Genomic DNA, 16,639 nt, shown 5'->3' on the forward strand with positions numbered 1-16,639 from the left:
TAATTCCATTTTTGAATAATTTAAAACCCTTTGTATATAGCATTTTTGACTGCTCTAGCTCCATCTATTTGGCTACGTGGGTGGCAGTGCTCTCATTAGTACAGGTTTATAATATATGGTACTATGGAGGAAGGAGCTCCCTCAATTGTTTTCCTGCATCCTCTCAGACATTTACTCTTATTGACCAAACAGAGCATCATTTTCTTACATTTCTACCAAAACAGCTGTTGAAAAATTTATTAAATTGGGTGTACCTGACATCTCTATAATATTTATGCTGTTTTTTCAGTGAAACCCTTTTAATCTTTAGATAAAGTTGTTGTTTTCTTCATATAGGTTTTGCTAATTTTCTTTTAGGTTTATTTCTAAGTATTTAATATGTTTCCTATCAAATCTTTTAATTGATTATTGATCAAATAAAGGAAATCTATTGAATTTTTATATATTTGCATTGGGTCTGGCTCCCTAACCAAACTTTATTATTCATAAGCTTTGTATTTCATTCTCTTACTCTAGGGAACATTCACCCAAAAATAATAATTTTGTTCTTTTCTGTAAATATTTATACAGTTTATTTCTTTTTCTCATTATATTAACTAACTAGACCTACCAGAACAATGCTGGATAATTAAAATCTATTTTTAAAATAGATTCAAAGTATACTTTCAGCCAAGATATACAGACTATGTGTACTTTTAATATTTGTTTTTCTTTTTTTTTACCATTCTTGATGTTAGGGAAAACAAGATGTGTAGGTGAACTTCTGTTTTCAGCAGCTTCTTTCTTCTGGCCAACAGTTGAAATAACACTGCTGAAAGTGGAAATTTGGCCTTGAGATCCTCTGTCCAAACCCTAAAAACAGAAATGTTAACATTGCAACATAATTCCAACTAGCTATACTGAAATTATTTTATTGCAGAAATTATCAACATTTATAATAGACACTTTATTTGATGATAGATATGTGGTAAGTAGATAGATAAAACATGTATATAACACTGACTTACCTTTTCTAGGACCAAACTGTTTTTGATATAAAATGAAAGTAGTTATATTATCTAACAGCTTACAAATTAACAAAGTTTGGAAATGAGGGTAATGATAGTACTTCCTCACGAGTATTGTGAGGTTTAACTGAGATAATGTGTATAAAACAGCACAGCATTTTCTACCAAGTACACGCTCTATTCATGTTAAATGCTATTTTAACTTTGTATTTAGATGACACTCTTTTTCTGCCTGCCACAAATATTTTGTTAGGATCACAGGTTGATTCACTGAAAGTTTTCTTGTGTTTTGAATGCAACTTTAAAAGTTCAGGTAAAGAGAGAAACCCTTTCAAATTCACTCTTTCTAAGCACTGTGATTGTACTTAGAGTGGACCAGGATTTAAAAGCGAAGCACCGAGGGATCCTTAGGTGCAGATAATAGAGCAGTTTCCCTGTAGCATAAACTCTATTACTCATTAATACATTTTCCACAAAATAACTGTAAAATTCATAAGGTATAATTAATCTGTATTTTATAATTTTAAATAAATTTACATTACATTACCAGTGGAATATTCAGCTATAGCTCTGCTATAGAGCTACCTCATAGCTTATTCTCAGCTCTTTCCAGCTTCCAGATGCTTAATAGAATATAGTAAACTTCTTCCTTAACATTCACTTCTTCAAACATAATTTCTTTGCTTTCACAGTACACAGTTTCTTTTTCATCTCCTCTTTCCTCATTCATCAGCTTGATTTCCATTTACCTTTTTAGAATCAGTTCATATGCTATGTAGCAAAAACATTTACCCTCACCAAATAGTCACTGTACCACGTTACCCACTCTCTTACAGAGAGGTGGAGCCATAAGATTAATTCTAATAGGCCACAGTAGAAATGACTTTTGTGGACCAGGAAGTACTAATGCATTTAAGGAATGCATTGTGACAACTATGGAGGACACAAGTTGAGATGTCAGAGCATTCATCAGCTTGCTGAGTGACTATGTGGAGCAGAGTCACTCTGACGTTAGATTATACCATTAGCAATAAATAAACCTTCACCATTTTCAAACACTGAAACTTGGGGCTACTTTGTAAATGCAGCATAAGCTATTCTATAGTAACTTCTCTGCAAAATATTTTCTGGTGGTCACCATTTCCACAAAAATCAATCACTCTTATTTATGCTTATAATTTACTTAAATTATTCCACTGAAATTATAATTGTTCTCATACTGGTCCTACATGCTGGACTAGAAATTCCTTATTCATCACAGAGCTCACATCCAGTGAATCTTGTGCATAGATCCTGTATTTTAAAGTAAATGTATTATGTTTTTGTTTTTCAAAAGAGATTAGTATAAAAAAGAATCCAGAAAGAATAAATTTCAAATACTATACACATAGAATTAAAAAGTTTCTGGAATTAAGAGATATTTAGAAATTAGTTCTTTAAATCCTTTATTTTACAGATGAGGGAACTAGAACTGTCTGAGACTCACCTAAAGTCATTCAGCTAACAAGCAACAGAGATGTGATGGACACTAAATGAGAACTTGAGTAATACTTCCAGGAGGCAAATACTACGTATATGCAGTTTTTCATGTGTGGTACCTTTGGCTACTCATAGAATTTGTTGTTGTTTTTTGTTAACTTGTTTTTGCTTGCTTTTTGGCTACATTTAGGCTCAGTAAAGTCTGAGTTAATATTTCTGTGTTAGGATTAGCCTACATGATTCAGCCTATAAAAGTTAAACATATTGCCTAACTGAAATAAAGTAGTCTTCTAATAGATTTTACTTATCAATCTGATGTTTCTGAATTAGACAATATCATCTAGTCTTGTACATAACCTACAACACAATGGGTGTCAATAAACGATGATTCCTGTGATAATAACCTACTACAACAAGTCATGTATTCAGTACTTGTTATATACTTAGTACTCTATTAAGTGCTTTCATACAACATTCTGTGTCATATGTATTGTTATCCTATTTTAACAATCAGGAAATTGAAGTACCATGCCCAAGTCTACAGAGCTGGTAAGTGGGAATTCAAACTCTAGTCTGAATGACCCTGAAATCTGTACTCTTCAACAACTAAATCTCAGAGTCTCATACTATAATAACTATCACCCATCAAGGGTTTATCATGTGATAGTGGGTGTGTTACACATATCAACCTGTTTTCCCAACAACCCTTTGTGGCTGACATTATCTTCTCTACTTTTGTAGATGTACACTGAATGAAATTTAATAGCTTTAGGAGCAACTCACCTAACCAGAGGAAATTAACATAAGCAGAAAAACTAAGTGTGTAGTTTAGGGAAACCTTTGATGTCCTAGCAATCTTAGGAAAGATTCAATATTTTATTTGCCTCTCCCTTCCTCTACGCCTTCTTAATAAAAGGAGGTCCCGAAGAGCATTGCTTAGTTCATTTTGGAACTTTCAAATAATAAAAATTACAAGTAATTGATTCAATCAACAAAGCCATTTAACAACTATCAGTTCTAATCTCTAGTAGCTTTATAATATCAGCCACAAAGGGTGACAGTAACTACCTTAATGGGTGATAGTTACTATAGTAGATTCCCACAGAGGGCAGAGAAAATCGGAGAAACAGATAAATAGGACAGTGAGATGCAATATTTTCTATAAAACAGTCTTAGTAAACAGCACAATTTGCATAATCTTGGTAAATTAAAACAATAAATAAAATCAAATAGGAAATAAAATCAAAATAAACTATATGTTTGAAAAAGTAAATCATTCCTTGCCATAAATATTAGGATATTTAAAGTAAGAATTTTATTAACGCATGGGGCCAAGTTTGCTTATTTGTATGTTTTGTTCTATCTTAAACAAGAGTGGGAACAAATGCCAAATTTGATGAACTATAAATTTGATTTATACATGATAACTAATAAAAGTAACCGATTTGTAAGACGAGGTTAATGAATGGCACCTCGGTAATAGAGGTTTGTTAGCTTAATAATAAATATCTACAATAACAATATAGCAAGGGCATTTTATTAATTGATGACTGTCACAGATGTTTTCTAAGACCGAGCAACAACAGGATTTGAGGAGCAGTGTAGGTGAAATAAAGAATCAGAAACAGAGAATGGCCCAGTGAGGTGAGACTGGAAAGGCAGGCAGGGACCATATCAAGGAGCCTTCAGGCTATGGAGTATGCATTTTATCCTGGAAGGGGATAGAAAAAAGTCACTGAGGATTTATAAGCAGGGAGTGACATGATCATATCTGTACCTTAGAAAAATCACTCCGGCAGCAGTGTAAGGAATAGACTGAAGGGGAGTAATACCAGAAGCTAAACCAGGCCTATTGGAAGAAATGAAGTCTGAACTGAGACAGCAGTAATAGGCAGTGACGAATGGCAGCCTGGGCCAAAGCAATACCAAATGGTAAGAGTTCAGGTCTGAATGTGAAGCATAATTAGAAGCAAGGAACCCTTCCATAAATTACAAAATAAATGGAACGAACGAAGTATAATTTCAGGAGAATAGACCTACTTTGACATCTCACCATAAAGAAGCGGGCGTATCAAAATAATGATTTTTTCTAACTGACAGGGTTATCATTATGCTGCTGTTATCTAGCCATTGTTATGCAAAACTAACATAAGGTCAGAACCATGGGAAATATTGGCATGTGTAACATGAGCTGACAAAGATGAAGAATGAATGGCCAAAGAGATAGATATCTAAGGTGATGGGTTAAAACTAAGAAAAAATAAAGCTTCAAGAAAAAAAGTAGTCAACAATGTTAAACGATGAAGAGTGGTTAGGTCTAAAATGTGCCTACAGGAATCAGCAACTATGAAGTCACAGGGACAACAGATTCAGAGGAATGGTAGAGGCAGAAACTATTATGAAATGGATTGGCAAATGAGTGGGAACTTAGAAAATTAAAGCAATAAGCACGGATTGCTCTGTCCAGAAGCTTTACAGAAGGGAGAAAGGCCAGTGGCTGGAAGGGTACAAAGGTTTGAGGGAAGATGTACAGAGCATGTTATCACAGCTGCCAAATCCAGGGTTCACTCTTATGGTCCTCACAGCATTACTGCTATTCTTTGTGCAGAAAAGGCCAAGGATTGGAGAAGAGATAGGCATTCAACTGAAAAGCAGCCATCTGCAGGCTGCGTGGCCACACATTAGATGGCCTGGTATAAAGGGTATTGATGCTTTTTAGTACGTCAATCAGGGCGATCTTTCTAGATTTTAGGTTGAGGAATATGGAAGAGTGACAAACCAACCAAGAGTGAGAGAATAGAAGAGGCACAGAGAGCAGCCAGTTTTTGTTCCTGTTGGCTTTCTGGTTCTAATCAATATGCATCATTCCAATAAATCCCCCTTTTCCAAAAGGAGGTATAAATGGCCTGATTTTCTGTTCCTTGTAATCAAAAAAGCTTCAACAACATAAAATAAAATCCTTGGTCTAGTAAGTCTCTTGTTTGTTACATGACTGTGCTCTTGAGACCTTATACTTGAGATGACATGAAATTAATCATGGACAATTTCATAGGTTTAAAGTGCATTGCAGATTAATAAACGCAAACCCTCAAAATATAGCAGTGGCCCCATAGTAGCTTCCACAAGAGAAATATTACACATAACCTAATACTTTCATGAGGAAAAACAGGGCAGCATGTTATGTGATGGTAAACCTATTAACTGAAAATTAGAGAATCAAATCAAGAAGCTACGGGGTATTAACATGACATCAAACTTCAGACTAAGTTAAAGGTGAGAAAACATTACTTTACAAGCCTTCTAAGAATTGGATTTACCGCAGTTATTACATCTGGTTTCCTGTGAGTTTTGGAAATGTTATCTGAGGCCCACAGAAGGAGAACACTAAAGATGAAGTTTTGGAATATGGCCAGTCTACAAATAGTGGGCTGGATGTATTGAAGAATAAGATAGTAGCAGGATACCCAACCAGCTGTTATAGATTGATGATAAGTACAAACAGGAAACATGGCGGGGGGGGAACACTTTAAGAATTCATTGAGGAAAATAACTCAAAATATTTAAACCTGGCATAGCAAATAATATACTTGACTCTCTAGGCAGAGGCTGATAATGAGTTTAATAAAGAGCAGAAAAATTTTATGTACTAATTACATAACTAATCAAAGGTCACATTTCATAAGTACCTAACATAGACCTCAATGGTCTTTATGACGATCTAATCGCACAGATTCTATGTAAAGTTATAATATAAAATAACTCAAAAAATTTAAGGAGACAAATACTTAGACTACCTGCTTTGCTCCTGTTAACATATAATTAAATATTGTAAACTTATTTAAAACTTTATTTTAATATACAACTTCCTACTTTCAACCTTTACTGAGGAAGAGACTACATCTGAGTTAAATTTCTGATTTATCATATTTTTTAACAGATACCAATAAGGATGATATTCGTGGTTTTCCAGGACAGCTTCTGTATTAAACACCAAGTTCCATTATATTCAAAATTCTAGTGAAATTTACTTTGCTCATCTTCTATCTCCAAAACCTGCCTTAGAAGATAAAACATTTTTTTTTTCACATTTTAAAGCAATCTTTCTTAGAAGAATAATTGCTGGCTCTCTTCCATCATGAAACACTTTTGAAAGCCATGATTTCTCACTATATTAGGGTCTCTGAACTCAAATATTTTAAATTGAATTTCTATGTCTACAAAATTCATTCTTCATAACATATTTTAAACTACTAGCTTTGCAAACACGCTGAAAATGCTTGCATTTTAAACTATATGAAGTTAAAGTTAATGTTGCATTCTATCTATTTAGATAGGTCAGACTGGCAGAAGTTCATTCAGCTCTGGATGCAAAGTGTCACAGGGGATCCAGTCACAAAGATATTTTCAATTATATTCAGCATTTTCTATTTGAAATCTACATACTGTATTTTAGAAAATGCTCCACACAATAAATAATGATTGGGTATTCTAAAATGTCCAACAACTCATGGATAGTTGGAAAATTCACTTATACAGAATACCTGTCATCTAAAATGCCAAATAAAAAGCATTAATAGTAATAGTACAAAGGAAATTCAACATACATTAGGATAGTGTTTCTCAAACTTTCTGGTCTCAGGACTCCTTTATACTCTTAAAAATTATGGTAGGTATGTTCTAATTTCTTTTAAAATAACAACAAACCCATTTATGGAAAAAAACTGTATGTTCCCAAACAAAAAATATTAGTGAGAAGAATAGCATTGTCTTACATTTTGCAAACCTATTTTTTAGTATCTGGTTTAATAGAGACAGCTGGATTCTTATATATGCTTCTGCATTCAATTATTTGCAATATCATGGGTCATGTAGCCTTTAGAAAACTACTCTGTAAATTCATGAGAGAATGTTCTGGAACAAGACAAGACAAATAACATCTTAGCATGTTAGAGGACCTCATGGTCCTCTAAAAGGATGTGGAGGACCACACTTTGAGGATTGCCACAATAGGGATAAACAGTAATTAGAACTAAGAATAAATTTAAGAAATCTTGGGAGAACAAGAAGATATTTAAATCTGCACTGCCTAATATAGCCATTTGCCACATGTGGCTATTGAGCACTTGAAATGTGTTAAGTCCAAATTGATACAGCTAGAAAGTGTACAATATACAATTTTCAAAGACTTAGTGTGAAAAAGAGGTAAAATACCTCACTAAGCATCTACGTTGATTAAATGTTGAAATGGTAAGTTTCTGCATATGTTGGGTTAAATAAAATATCTTATTAAAATTAATTTTACCTCTTTATTTTTATTATTCCCTTAATGTGGCTATTGGAAAATTTTTAATTACATATGCAATTCACATTATATTTCCAACTGGACAGAGCTGATCTAGATAGATTTTCCTGAACTAGATCCAACCCAAACCTACAACCTTCGGAAAAAAGGAACAAAGTTATTATTCTGAGTCACAATTTCCCTGCATCATTTTGGAAGAAGGGGTTTGTGGAAATGTAACAAATTTAAATATGGTATAAAGTACTCTATAGACAAAGAATGTAAGATATCTGGATGAATTAAAATTGATTTTCTTGCTCTGGTAATTTCTGATATGTATATAGGGACAAAGGCAATCAAAACTTTTGGCCACACCGCACTGAAATGCATTTTTCAAATCCAAAGATGAACATTTCGGCAACAGATTAAGTGCTTCAGTCTCAAGAAGTCCAGGGACTACCTATGATGCATAGAAAAACTACAAAATAGTGAGTGGCTTCCTGAGATACTCAGCAAAGGCTATTGTGTCAAAAGATTGCTGAAAAAATATACATTATGTTTTAAGTTAAAATAAAAAAGCATTTAAGCTTCTGTGCTTTACCAACTTTTTTAAAAAAACTGACCTAAACTATCAGGGCCACAGTAGATAAGAGGCCTCAACTGTATTTAGAGTCTACAAAGGAGATTACTGTAGGTCCTGTGACTATTTTGTTTTTCTTTCTTGTACATTTTTTCACTGTTCCCTATTAGGACGCCGGGTTATTAAATCAAAAGTGCTAGCTTTGTTCTACAGCCTTCAATTAAGATGTGAAAAGTTAGCTACTTTCAAGGTGAGAACTTCCCTCCCAAACTAACACCAGCCCAAATGGACTTATTTTCTTTAGGTGATATAAACCACCTCTTTCAAAGGAGACTAGGAAATAAGGATATGGATCCTGAAACAAAATTCTGATACCAACAACGTCACACCACCATTGATCTTATAGGTAACTGAAAATTAACTGGACTTAATATAAAAGAAATGTTGGTCCCAAAGCTCAGAAATTTCAGGACTTACCAGGAAGGCAAGGTGGCATGGGAGATTTTATTCACTTAATTTACAACATAGGAAAAGAAGCAACTACATCAATAGATTATCCATATGCCGTAAAATACTACTTTTAAAACGCGCGATTTGATGCAGTCACAATTCCTTAACCAATTTTCTGTTTTTTAATAAAAACATCTGGGTCAAAACCAGTTAATTTGAAATATAACTTTCTGTAATAACTAGGCTCAAACTTCAGATTGACTTTTCAATTCAACTGAATTGTAATATTTCACTAATTTCTATTTTTAAGAGGCACATGCTTTACAATCATTTCCCCCAAACCTATTTTTTGACTGCTTACAAAATGTCACCAAGTTACAAACATCAACTTAAGAACAACTAGTTATTCATATAAGGCTTAGGAGTCTAACAGTTTTGTAATGCAAGAATGGCTCCTTCACCCACAGACTAAACTATATTTTTTAAAAAAAGAAGAAAAATTAGGGAAATATACATATTTTTGTAATATGTGTGGTTTACTAAATTGCTTAAAATACACCTTTGCCACCATAGCTTTCATTCTTAAACTGTTCACCTCTTATTTAGAACATAATGGACAAAGGGCACAAAATGTTCCAGATGAAGATTGTTCCAAATACCGACATGGGCAGGGTTTATGTAAGTTCACACACGCATATGATTATTTACAATGATGTTGGCTGGAATGACTTTCTATGTAAATATTTTTCTCTGAGAGAACTCGCCTTGAAATTCTAAATCTTTTATTAATCTTCCTTCTCTTTCATTCCTGCTTTCTAGGGAGGTTCCATGTCGTGTAGATCTTCCATCCCTTACACCTTATCACATGGCCACGACCCTAGGAGATGCACCCATCACCTCAGGTATAGACTACAAAGCTCCTTCCTTTGCACTCTTTCTCCTTCCTCCAGTCTAACTACCTCCAATCACTGCCACTGATTTCATTATGGTGTTCCTCTGTTTAAGAAACTCCAATGGCTTCCCACTAACCACAGAAAAAAATGTCCAAATTTCTCTGCCTAGTGATCTGGCTCCAGCCCCCATGCAATCTTACTCACCTCCCACATGTTCCCCAGCATGCTTCCTTTGGGCTTGCTTTATAACTCCCTAATTCTTCGCTTTGAGCCTTGTTCATGTTGTTTTCCCCACTAGATTGCTTTTCCCACTTCCTCTTGCCCATCCAAGTCCTATCATCCTTCAATGGCCAGCCAGCTTAAATAACTACCTTTACTTCAAGGCCTTTCTGCATAGTTCTGCACACACTGGTCTCCATTCTCTGATCGCCTATAGTGCACATTGTTTCTATGGCTCATTGTGGCTTTTACACACTGCTTTCCTTTGTGATGTCTTCATGTGTTAGCCTTGCCTACCCTGAGGCAGGCATCTTTTCAAAACAAAAACAAAAATCTTGTATTTTCTGTAAAAAACCTTTTGTTTTCTGTAACATCTAGCCCGAAGCTAAACATAATAGACGTTCAATAACTGGTAGTTACACTTTGGCACAGCAGCTCCACAAGCCCATTTATACACACCTGACACAACACATACAAAGTTTTCATTCTTATTACTGAATTCCTGTCAAATCCTCTCCATATACCTTACGTTTTCCCTCAAACTCTTCCCTTCACCTTCCACCTACTTGACAAGTCTCCTGGCCTTCACCGTGGGCAAACCTCGCTTTAAAATCCAAAACTGATTTCCTCCATTTCCCTTCACCTCCCTGACCTAGGTAAAATCTTTCTTGATTTTACCTTTCTTGAACTCAACTTCATTCCTTGCTACCCTATCCGGTGCAGGACCTCGCTTTCCTGTTTACCTGACATAAATGTTGAAATAGACAGTCAAACTCATCATCCTCACCTGCCACTATTATTCCTGCTTCACCTTTGACCATTTTTTTCCTTCCTCATTCACCAGTTTTTTCTAACTTCTGTATTGTATCAGCAACTAATTTATTATGGAGTGTCCTCCACGCCCATCCATCAACCTCAACAGATTCAATATTCACATGATCAGCCCTTCATACCCACGCACTACTTCAAATTCCTTCTTCTCAACTCTGTGGACTTGCATCACCTCTACAGCTGCAAGGCCAACCCCAAACACTGGCAGTCCTCTGAGAGATCTATCTTGAGCTTCTTGGGCATCTCTAACTAGAACCACTTTAATTGCCATTTCTCTTAATTCCCCCATCACACCTAATTTCTACTGTGCCTCCATACCTTTCACTAGTCCACTTAGTAAACTAAGTCTACTTAGTTTAGGGAGCGGTATTGGTTAAAATACAGATTCCAAGAGCTTCCAATTCAGTACATACAGCATCTTAGCTACACCTGGGAATTTTTTTTTTTTTTTTTTAATGCCTGAGCCCCGTCCCCAGAAATTGATGTAACTGGCCTTCATTTGGACCTGGACAAACATGGCTTTAAAAGTTCCCCCAGGTGATTCTACTGTGCATCAAAGGCTAAAAAAATCGGTGCTCTAGGGTGAGATCTAGAAATCAGGACTTGAACATGCTACCAAGGTAACTGTGATCAGTCAGATTTAAGACCATTGTGTTAGGTACTTCCTGGCTAAAATGGCCTTGACTCACACTTTGGTGATCTTAGGATCAATCACTTTAGGGCGCCTCTTTCCAGCACCCTCAATCCAACCTCTGTAAGTGTCTTTAAACTTCCAGGATATAGTCCCAACTCTTCAGGCTTACTTAGGGTCATCAGAATCTGGCCTTCTACTTATTTTAGGGAGCTATCACTCTGAATTATTTCCAAACTCTCATAAAAATGTGACAATGACTTTTAGTAAGAGCTAGTACTGCAGGGCTACATTACGTGAGTCACAAACTCAATCTACATAGAGAGAGCTGTTAATGTGGGGTAAAAAGGACGAATTACTAAAATGGCTCAAAGAAAAAAGTTACTGATGGCAATCAGGTTCCTAAGCAAACCTTCAGAAGCTGTTTAATCCACACGAAGGCTGAAAAACAACCAAACAGGCCACTAACTATCTTTCCTTGCCCCACACCAAGGCCTTCCCCACCTACTAGTGAACTCAGCCATTATCCCAGGTCTCCTGGCTTTCTTGCTCTCTGGAGGACCAAGCACATATTTTCTCGACTTCGGCTTTTCATTACTGTAACTCAGAATTCCAGCTCTAGAAATCTCTCTATGACAAATACACACACACACACACACACACACACACACACACAATCGGTGAGTTCCTCATCTTCCAATTGCTCTTCTAACTCTCGATGCAAAACCCAAGAAAAGGTCCTTTTCCCTCCTGTCATGATTCAAAACAGGGGTGCTAATGACAAACCTCCATCAATTTAAAGAGCCATAAATTCTGAACGTCATTAAAAAAAAAAAAAAACAAAGAACAACAACAAAAAACACAATGCTACAACCCTGAGACCTTGGAAGGCAACAGAAATTGCCTTCAGAATCTCAAGTTTTTCTATTCATTCTCATTCTTTTCTAATTTAGCCTATGTCTTTTCAAGGCTTAAGTCAAGATTTTTAAAAACGTCTTTAACTCTCTTCTTCTGTTTGACTAGTAGTACAAGTCCATAATCTTTTATTCACACTTCCAAAATCCTGTAAGCTCTTAAACTGAAAGGTTTTTGTAACTCATCTGGTAACAAAACGTGGACCTGACCAGAGCTCCCTGACAATCCAACATGACCTGACCTGATAGTAAGCTACTGACAGTCTGATTTCACATCATTTGGCATGAACACACATGTACTGCACTTGCTTGATTATGTGGAACTAGCCAAGACCCCACTGTGATTATACATATGTACTGAATTACCTTTCTAAAATCTGAAAAACTCTGAATTCCGAAGTCCCAAGGGTTTCAGATAACAGTCTGTAGACCTGTGTCCACACTGTATCAATTTCTCCAAGTTTTTATTCCAAACCTTCAATTTTTCAGTTACACTGAGATAAATGTTTTTGGACCTAAACTCACTTGAGGACCTAAACGCATTCATATAACTCTTTCTCTCTCTCTCTCTCTCTCTCTCTCTCTCTCTCTCTCTTTCTTTCTTTTTTTTTTTAAAAAAAAGGAGGTCGCAGCTCACGGTGCCCCATGCCAGGATCAAACCAGCAACCTTGGTGTTATCAGCACCACCCTCTAACCAACTGAGCTAACAGGCCTCATGTAACTGTTTCTGTAAGCATACGCGTTCATTGTTTTAAACAACTAACTTAGAAATGAACTATTGCAACACTAGCTATTTGCAAGTTAAGAACTTCCTAGATCGGTTCTGAAAGCCTAGGGTACCAACAGCAGCTGGTTCTGCCAACAGATGGGTGAGAAATTCCTTCAAAGCATTTCCCAAAGTACTTCCTAATCCTAACTCCAATTGAACAATCAATTGTAGCTATATTTTAAAATATGTCATTTTATTACTGTCCACACTTCGCTGCACTGAGTTAACTTCAAGAGCTTGTCCTACAATTTCCAATTATCAGTCCTTAGATATTTTTGAAAAACCTACCAAATCAAAACATTATTCCCAATACTTTAAAGGAGAGTGAGTTATTTTAGTAAGTTCTTAGTCACTTAAGAGGGAGGTTTTGAGAAATGAATTGCAAGCTGGAATGAAGAGAATGTATCATGCTCTCTAAACTTTTACTATTTTGTCACTCATGGCTGCATGACAAGTGATGGTCTTCAAAGCAAACTCTCAGAAAGTATTTATCATGTAAAATAAAAATCTCAAAAATCAGAGGTTAATTTTTTGTGTGTGCTCCAAAGTAACCAGAGTCATAACCACCAGTAAAAATAAGGAAGAGGGGCTGTGCCATTACATCATCTGGCAAAATGTAGTTTGAAGCCTGAGAGCGCTCTGCAAATAATCCTTCAGAAAATCCAGCTGGGAAATCATCCCTGTCAAGCTTAGATAACTTGAGTTTAAATTAAAAGGTTTTAAAAACCTCCCCACCTTACGTCACATGTCTGTACCATACGAAAAATAAACCATCACCGAGACATCTACCTCCCACCACTCTGCCAGCAACGGGAAGGTCACAATTAAGTGGAAACTCGCCGCGGAGCCCGTTCAATCAGAAGGGGGAAGGGAAAGAAAAGAGAAGAAGAGGTTAAAATCTTCGCGCCCCAAAGGTAGGCAGGCAGGCAGTTCAGTGGAAAACCCACTCCTGCCTGCCTGACACCGTATCCTCATCCAACAGATAATGCCGATTCCAAGATGCTGGTCATTTCCTTAGAGAAAGGGGGCCCCTCCAAACCAGAAAATAACCGAAAACAGCCAGCGGACCCGGCCACCCCAACATTTCCCGAGTGGAAGGTGCAGCTGGCCAAGTGTTCGCGGCTGTCCACGATCCCCAGGAAGGGCGGCCTGGGCGCATCTCCCCGGGCGGTCCCCTGCGTGCCCCATCGACCTCTCTCCCGATGCCGCCGTCGGGGCGCCCGGAGGCCCCCGCCTGGCACCTACCGCAGTCGCGCCGGCGCCCGCCGACACGATGGGCGGCAGCTTCTCGCGCTCCGGCTCCTTCCCCTTCCTCTCCTCGGGCGCGGCAGCCGCCACCGCCGGCGGCGCGGCGGGCGAGGGCACCCGATCTGTCTCACTCATGTCGGGCCGGGCGGCGGGAGCGCGAGGCGCCGGCGGCGGCCGGGCTGCGGCTGGGGCTGGCGCTGCTGCCGCCGCGGCCGCGAGAGGGCTCTGGGCCGCCGCTTCCAACCACCGCCGCGCCGCCTCCGCTGCGCCGGGGCCCGGATGCCCCGCCCCGCCGCCGCCCCCGCGCGCGCCTGGCCCGCCGACGCCGCTCCCTGCCTCTCCCGCCTGTTCCCGGCCGCGGCCGCCCCCGCCCTACCCCGGGCTCGCCGCTCGTGGGTCTGGGACGTCGGGCGCCGCCACCCTCGCCAGCCCCAGGGGCCCCGGGAGGAGGCGCCAGAGCCGACGCCGGGCCGCCATGTTGTTTGCGGACTGTCGCGGGTGATGGCGAGGAGGGGTCCGTAGGACAGGGTCTGGACTCGGGGACCAGGCGAGGCCTGAAAAGGGTCAGACGGGGATGGAGAGCGCCCGAGGGGCGCCTGTAAGGCGGGCGAGCGTTTCGGTGCCCGCTGCACTGGCCGCCCTGGCTTGGGGCGCCTAGATCCGCGGGTGGCCTGTTCCACCCCAGCGCCCACCCGTCTGCCGCGGGTCCGCTGCTGGCTCTTGTCCCCCCGCCTGCCCCAGGAGAGGCGGTCTCGAGTCTGCGCATCCTCAGGATACAGCCTTTCCTTTCTTTAGGCGACCGACCCTTTCTAAATGCCCTGAGGGTCTCCACCTACAAACGAAAAGCCTGGTCGTTGGGGAGTGAGACGTCGTGGCCTCCACCTTCCCCAGCTTCGGGCTGGACGGCCGGGCCACACTTTCCATTCCTGTTCCTCGCGTCCCCCTCCTTTGCCAAATCCGCCTCTCCCTTCCCGTTCCCACGCTCCTACATCTTGCTGTCTCCCTGCATCCCATTGCTGCCTCCCATCCCTTCCTTGTTCCTTTCCTTTTATAAGTTACAGATGGACAGACCCAAACTCTGCTGCATAATCCTTAATGTCAGATCGTTAATATGGGTAAGAACTTTAAAACTGAGGAGGAAAGCTCTTAATCATATTAAAACAATCCCCCACTTGTACCACCAAAACAGTTTCCTTTCTTATCGTCCCCCTATCCCTTTCCTTTCCTGGCTACTGGAGTGGCTGAGACACCTACTGATCTAAGAGAATGGAGAGAGTAAGAATGCACTGGATAGCCTATTAAAATCGGAATTTCTAGACATTGAAGACTCCCGAATTTTAGGTTGTGGATTTATTATTTGACTCGAGGTTGAGTGAATTTTCAGATCGAGGATACCCAGATCCAAATGTAAGAACCAAAAATACCTCTGAAACAAACCCAAGGTTGATGTTTGAGTTATCGATTGTTCTACATAATTCAGTTATCAACATAATTAAGTACAAGTTCCAGTGCATCATGGGATAAGGTTGCATGTTTTTCAAACCCAGAATTTGTAACAAGCCGATTTGTAATTCGTAAGAAGCAAACAATGTAATGGGTATAATAATTAGTGCTCAAGATTACCTTTGAAATTGTAAATTCTGATTGAAGGCTTTCTAGTTTTAATATAGCTGCTGTCATTGCCTATTTAAATTTTAAATAGCAAAAGGTATGGAGTAAGTGCCACATAGTTAGCAAAAAGTATTTCAGTGCTAATTTGCCTTGGAGGGAAATGATGTATACAGGCATTACTTTGAATGTATTTTCTATTTTTAGAAAATACATACATATATATGTATTTTTCTATATATGTATGTATTTTTCCCTTTCTATTTTTCTTGAATTCTTTTCCAGGATTTTGTTGCCTTCTTAAACCTTTGAAAATACAAAGGAGCATGCAATTATTTTGTACTTGTAGGAGATCAGTATGCTGATCTTTTGGTACAGCAAACACTCAAATATTATTTTACAAACAGAAGCCTTTATTTTAACTGCAATTCAAGATATTCTGTGCTGCCAAGCTAAGTTGATACTAGAATAAATCCTGGGGTGGGGGGAGGGGGCGCATCCTCTTTCCTATTGTTTCCAACTAGATTTAGTAATTTGTGATAAAAATGCTTGGAGGAGAAACCACTTGAATTACATGCCTTATGCTTTCTCTTTTCATGTGTGAGACTAAATAAAAGTGTGTCTGTACATGTAGTCACATTCAATATGCTTAAATATTGGCAAAACAAGGCAAGTCAGAAATTTAAATTTCTGCTCCTGCACCAAAATAGATAATCTAATTCTAAACAA

General features: G+C 38.6%; 1 protein-coding gene across 2 annotated transcripts in view; it reads right to left on the minus strand.

The window, feature by feature from the left end:
* Positions 1-14,593, minus strand: part of HECTD2 (HECT domain E3 ubiquitin protein ligase 2) — a 65,571-nt gene extending 50,978 nt beyond the window's left edge. For both annotated transcript variants that reach the window (XR_004425339.1, XM_033131015.1), the window contains exons 1-2: positions 14,300-14,593; positions 723-852 (exon numbers count right to left, since the gene is read on the minus strand). Coding sequence is in view for 1 of the 2 variants with exons in the window: in XM_033131015.1 (XP_032986906.1) it covers positions 723-852; positions 14,300-14,437 (268 nt within the window). In the remaining variant the exon portion in view is untranslated. The remainder of the gene's footprint in view (positions 1-722; positions 853-14,299) is intronic.
* Between the last annotated feature and the right edge of the window lie 2,046 nt (positions 14,594-16,639).

Source organism: Rhinolophus ferrumequinum, chromosome 16 (genome assembly GCF_004115265.2).
Source record: "Rhinolophus ferrumequinum isolate MPI-CBG mRhiFer1 chromosome 16, mRhiFer1_v1.p, whole genome shotgun sequence".
Lineage (NCBI taxonomy): Eukaryota > Metazoa > Chordata > Mammalia > Chiroptera > Rhinolophidae > Rhinolophus > Rhinolophus ferrumequinum.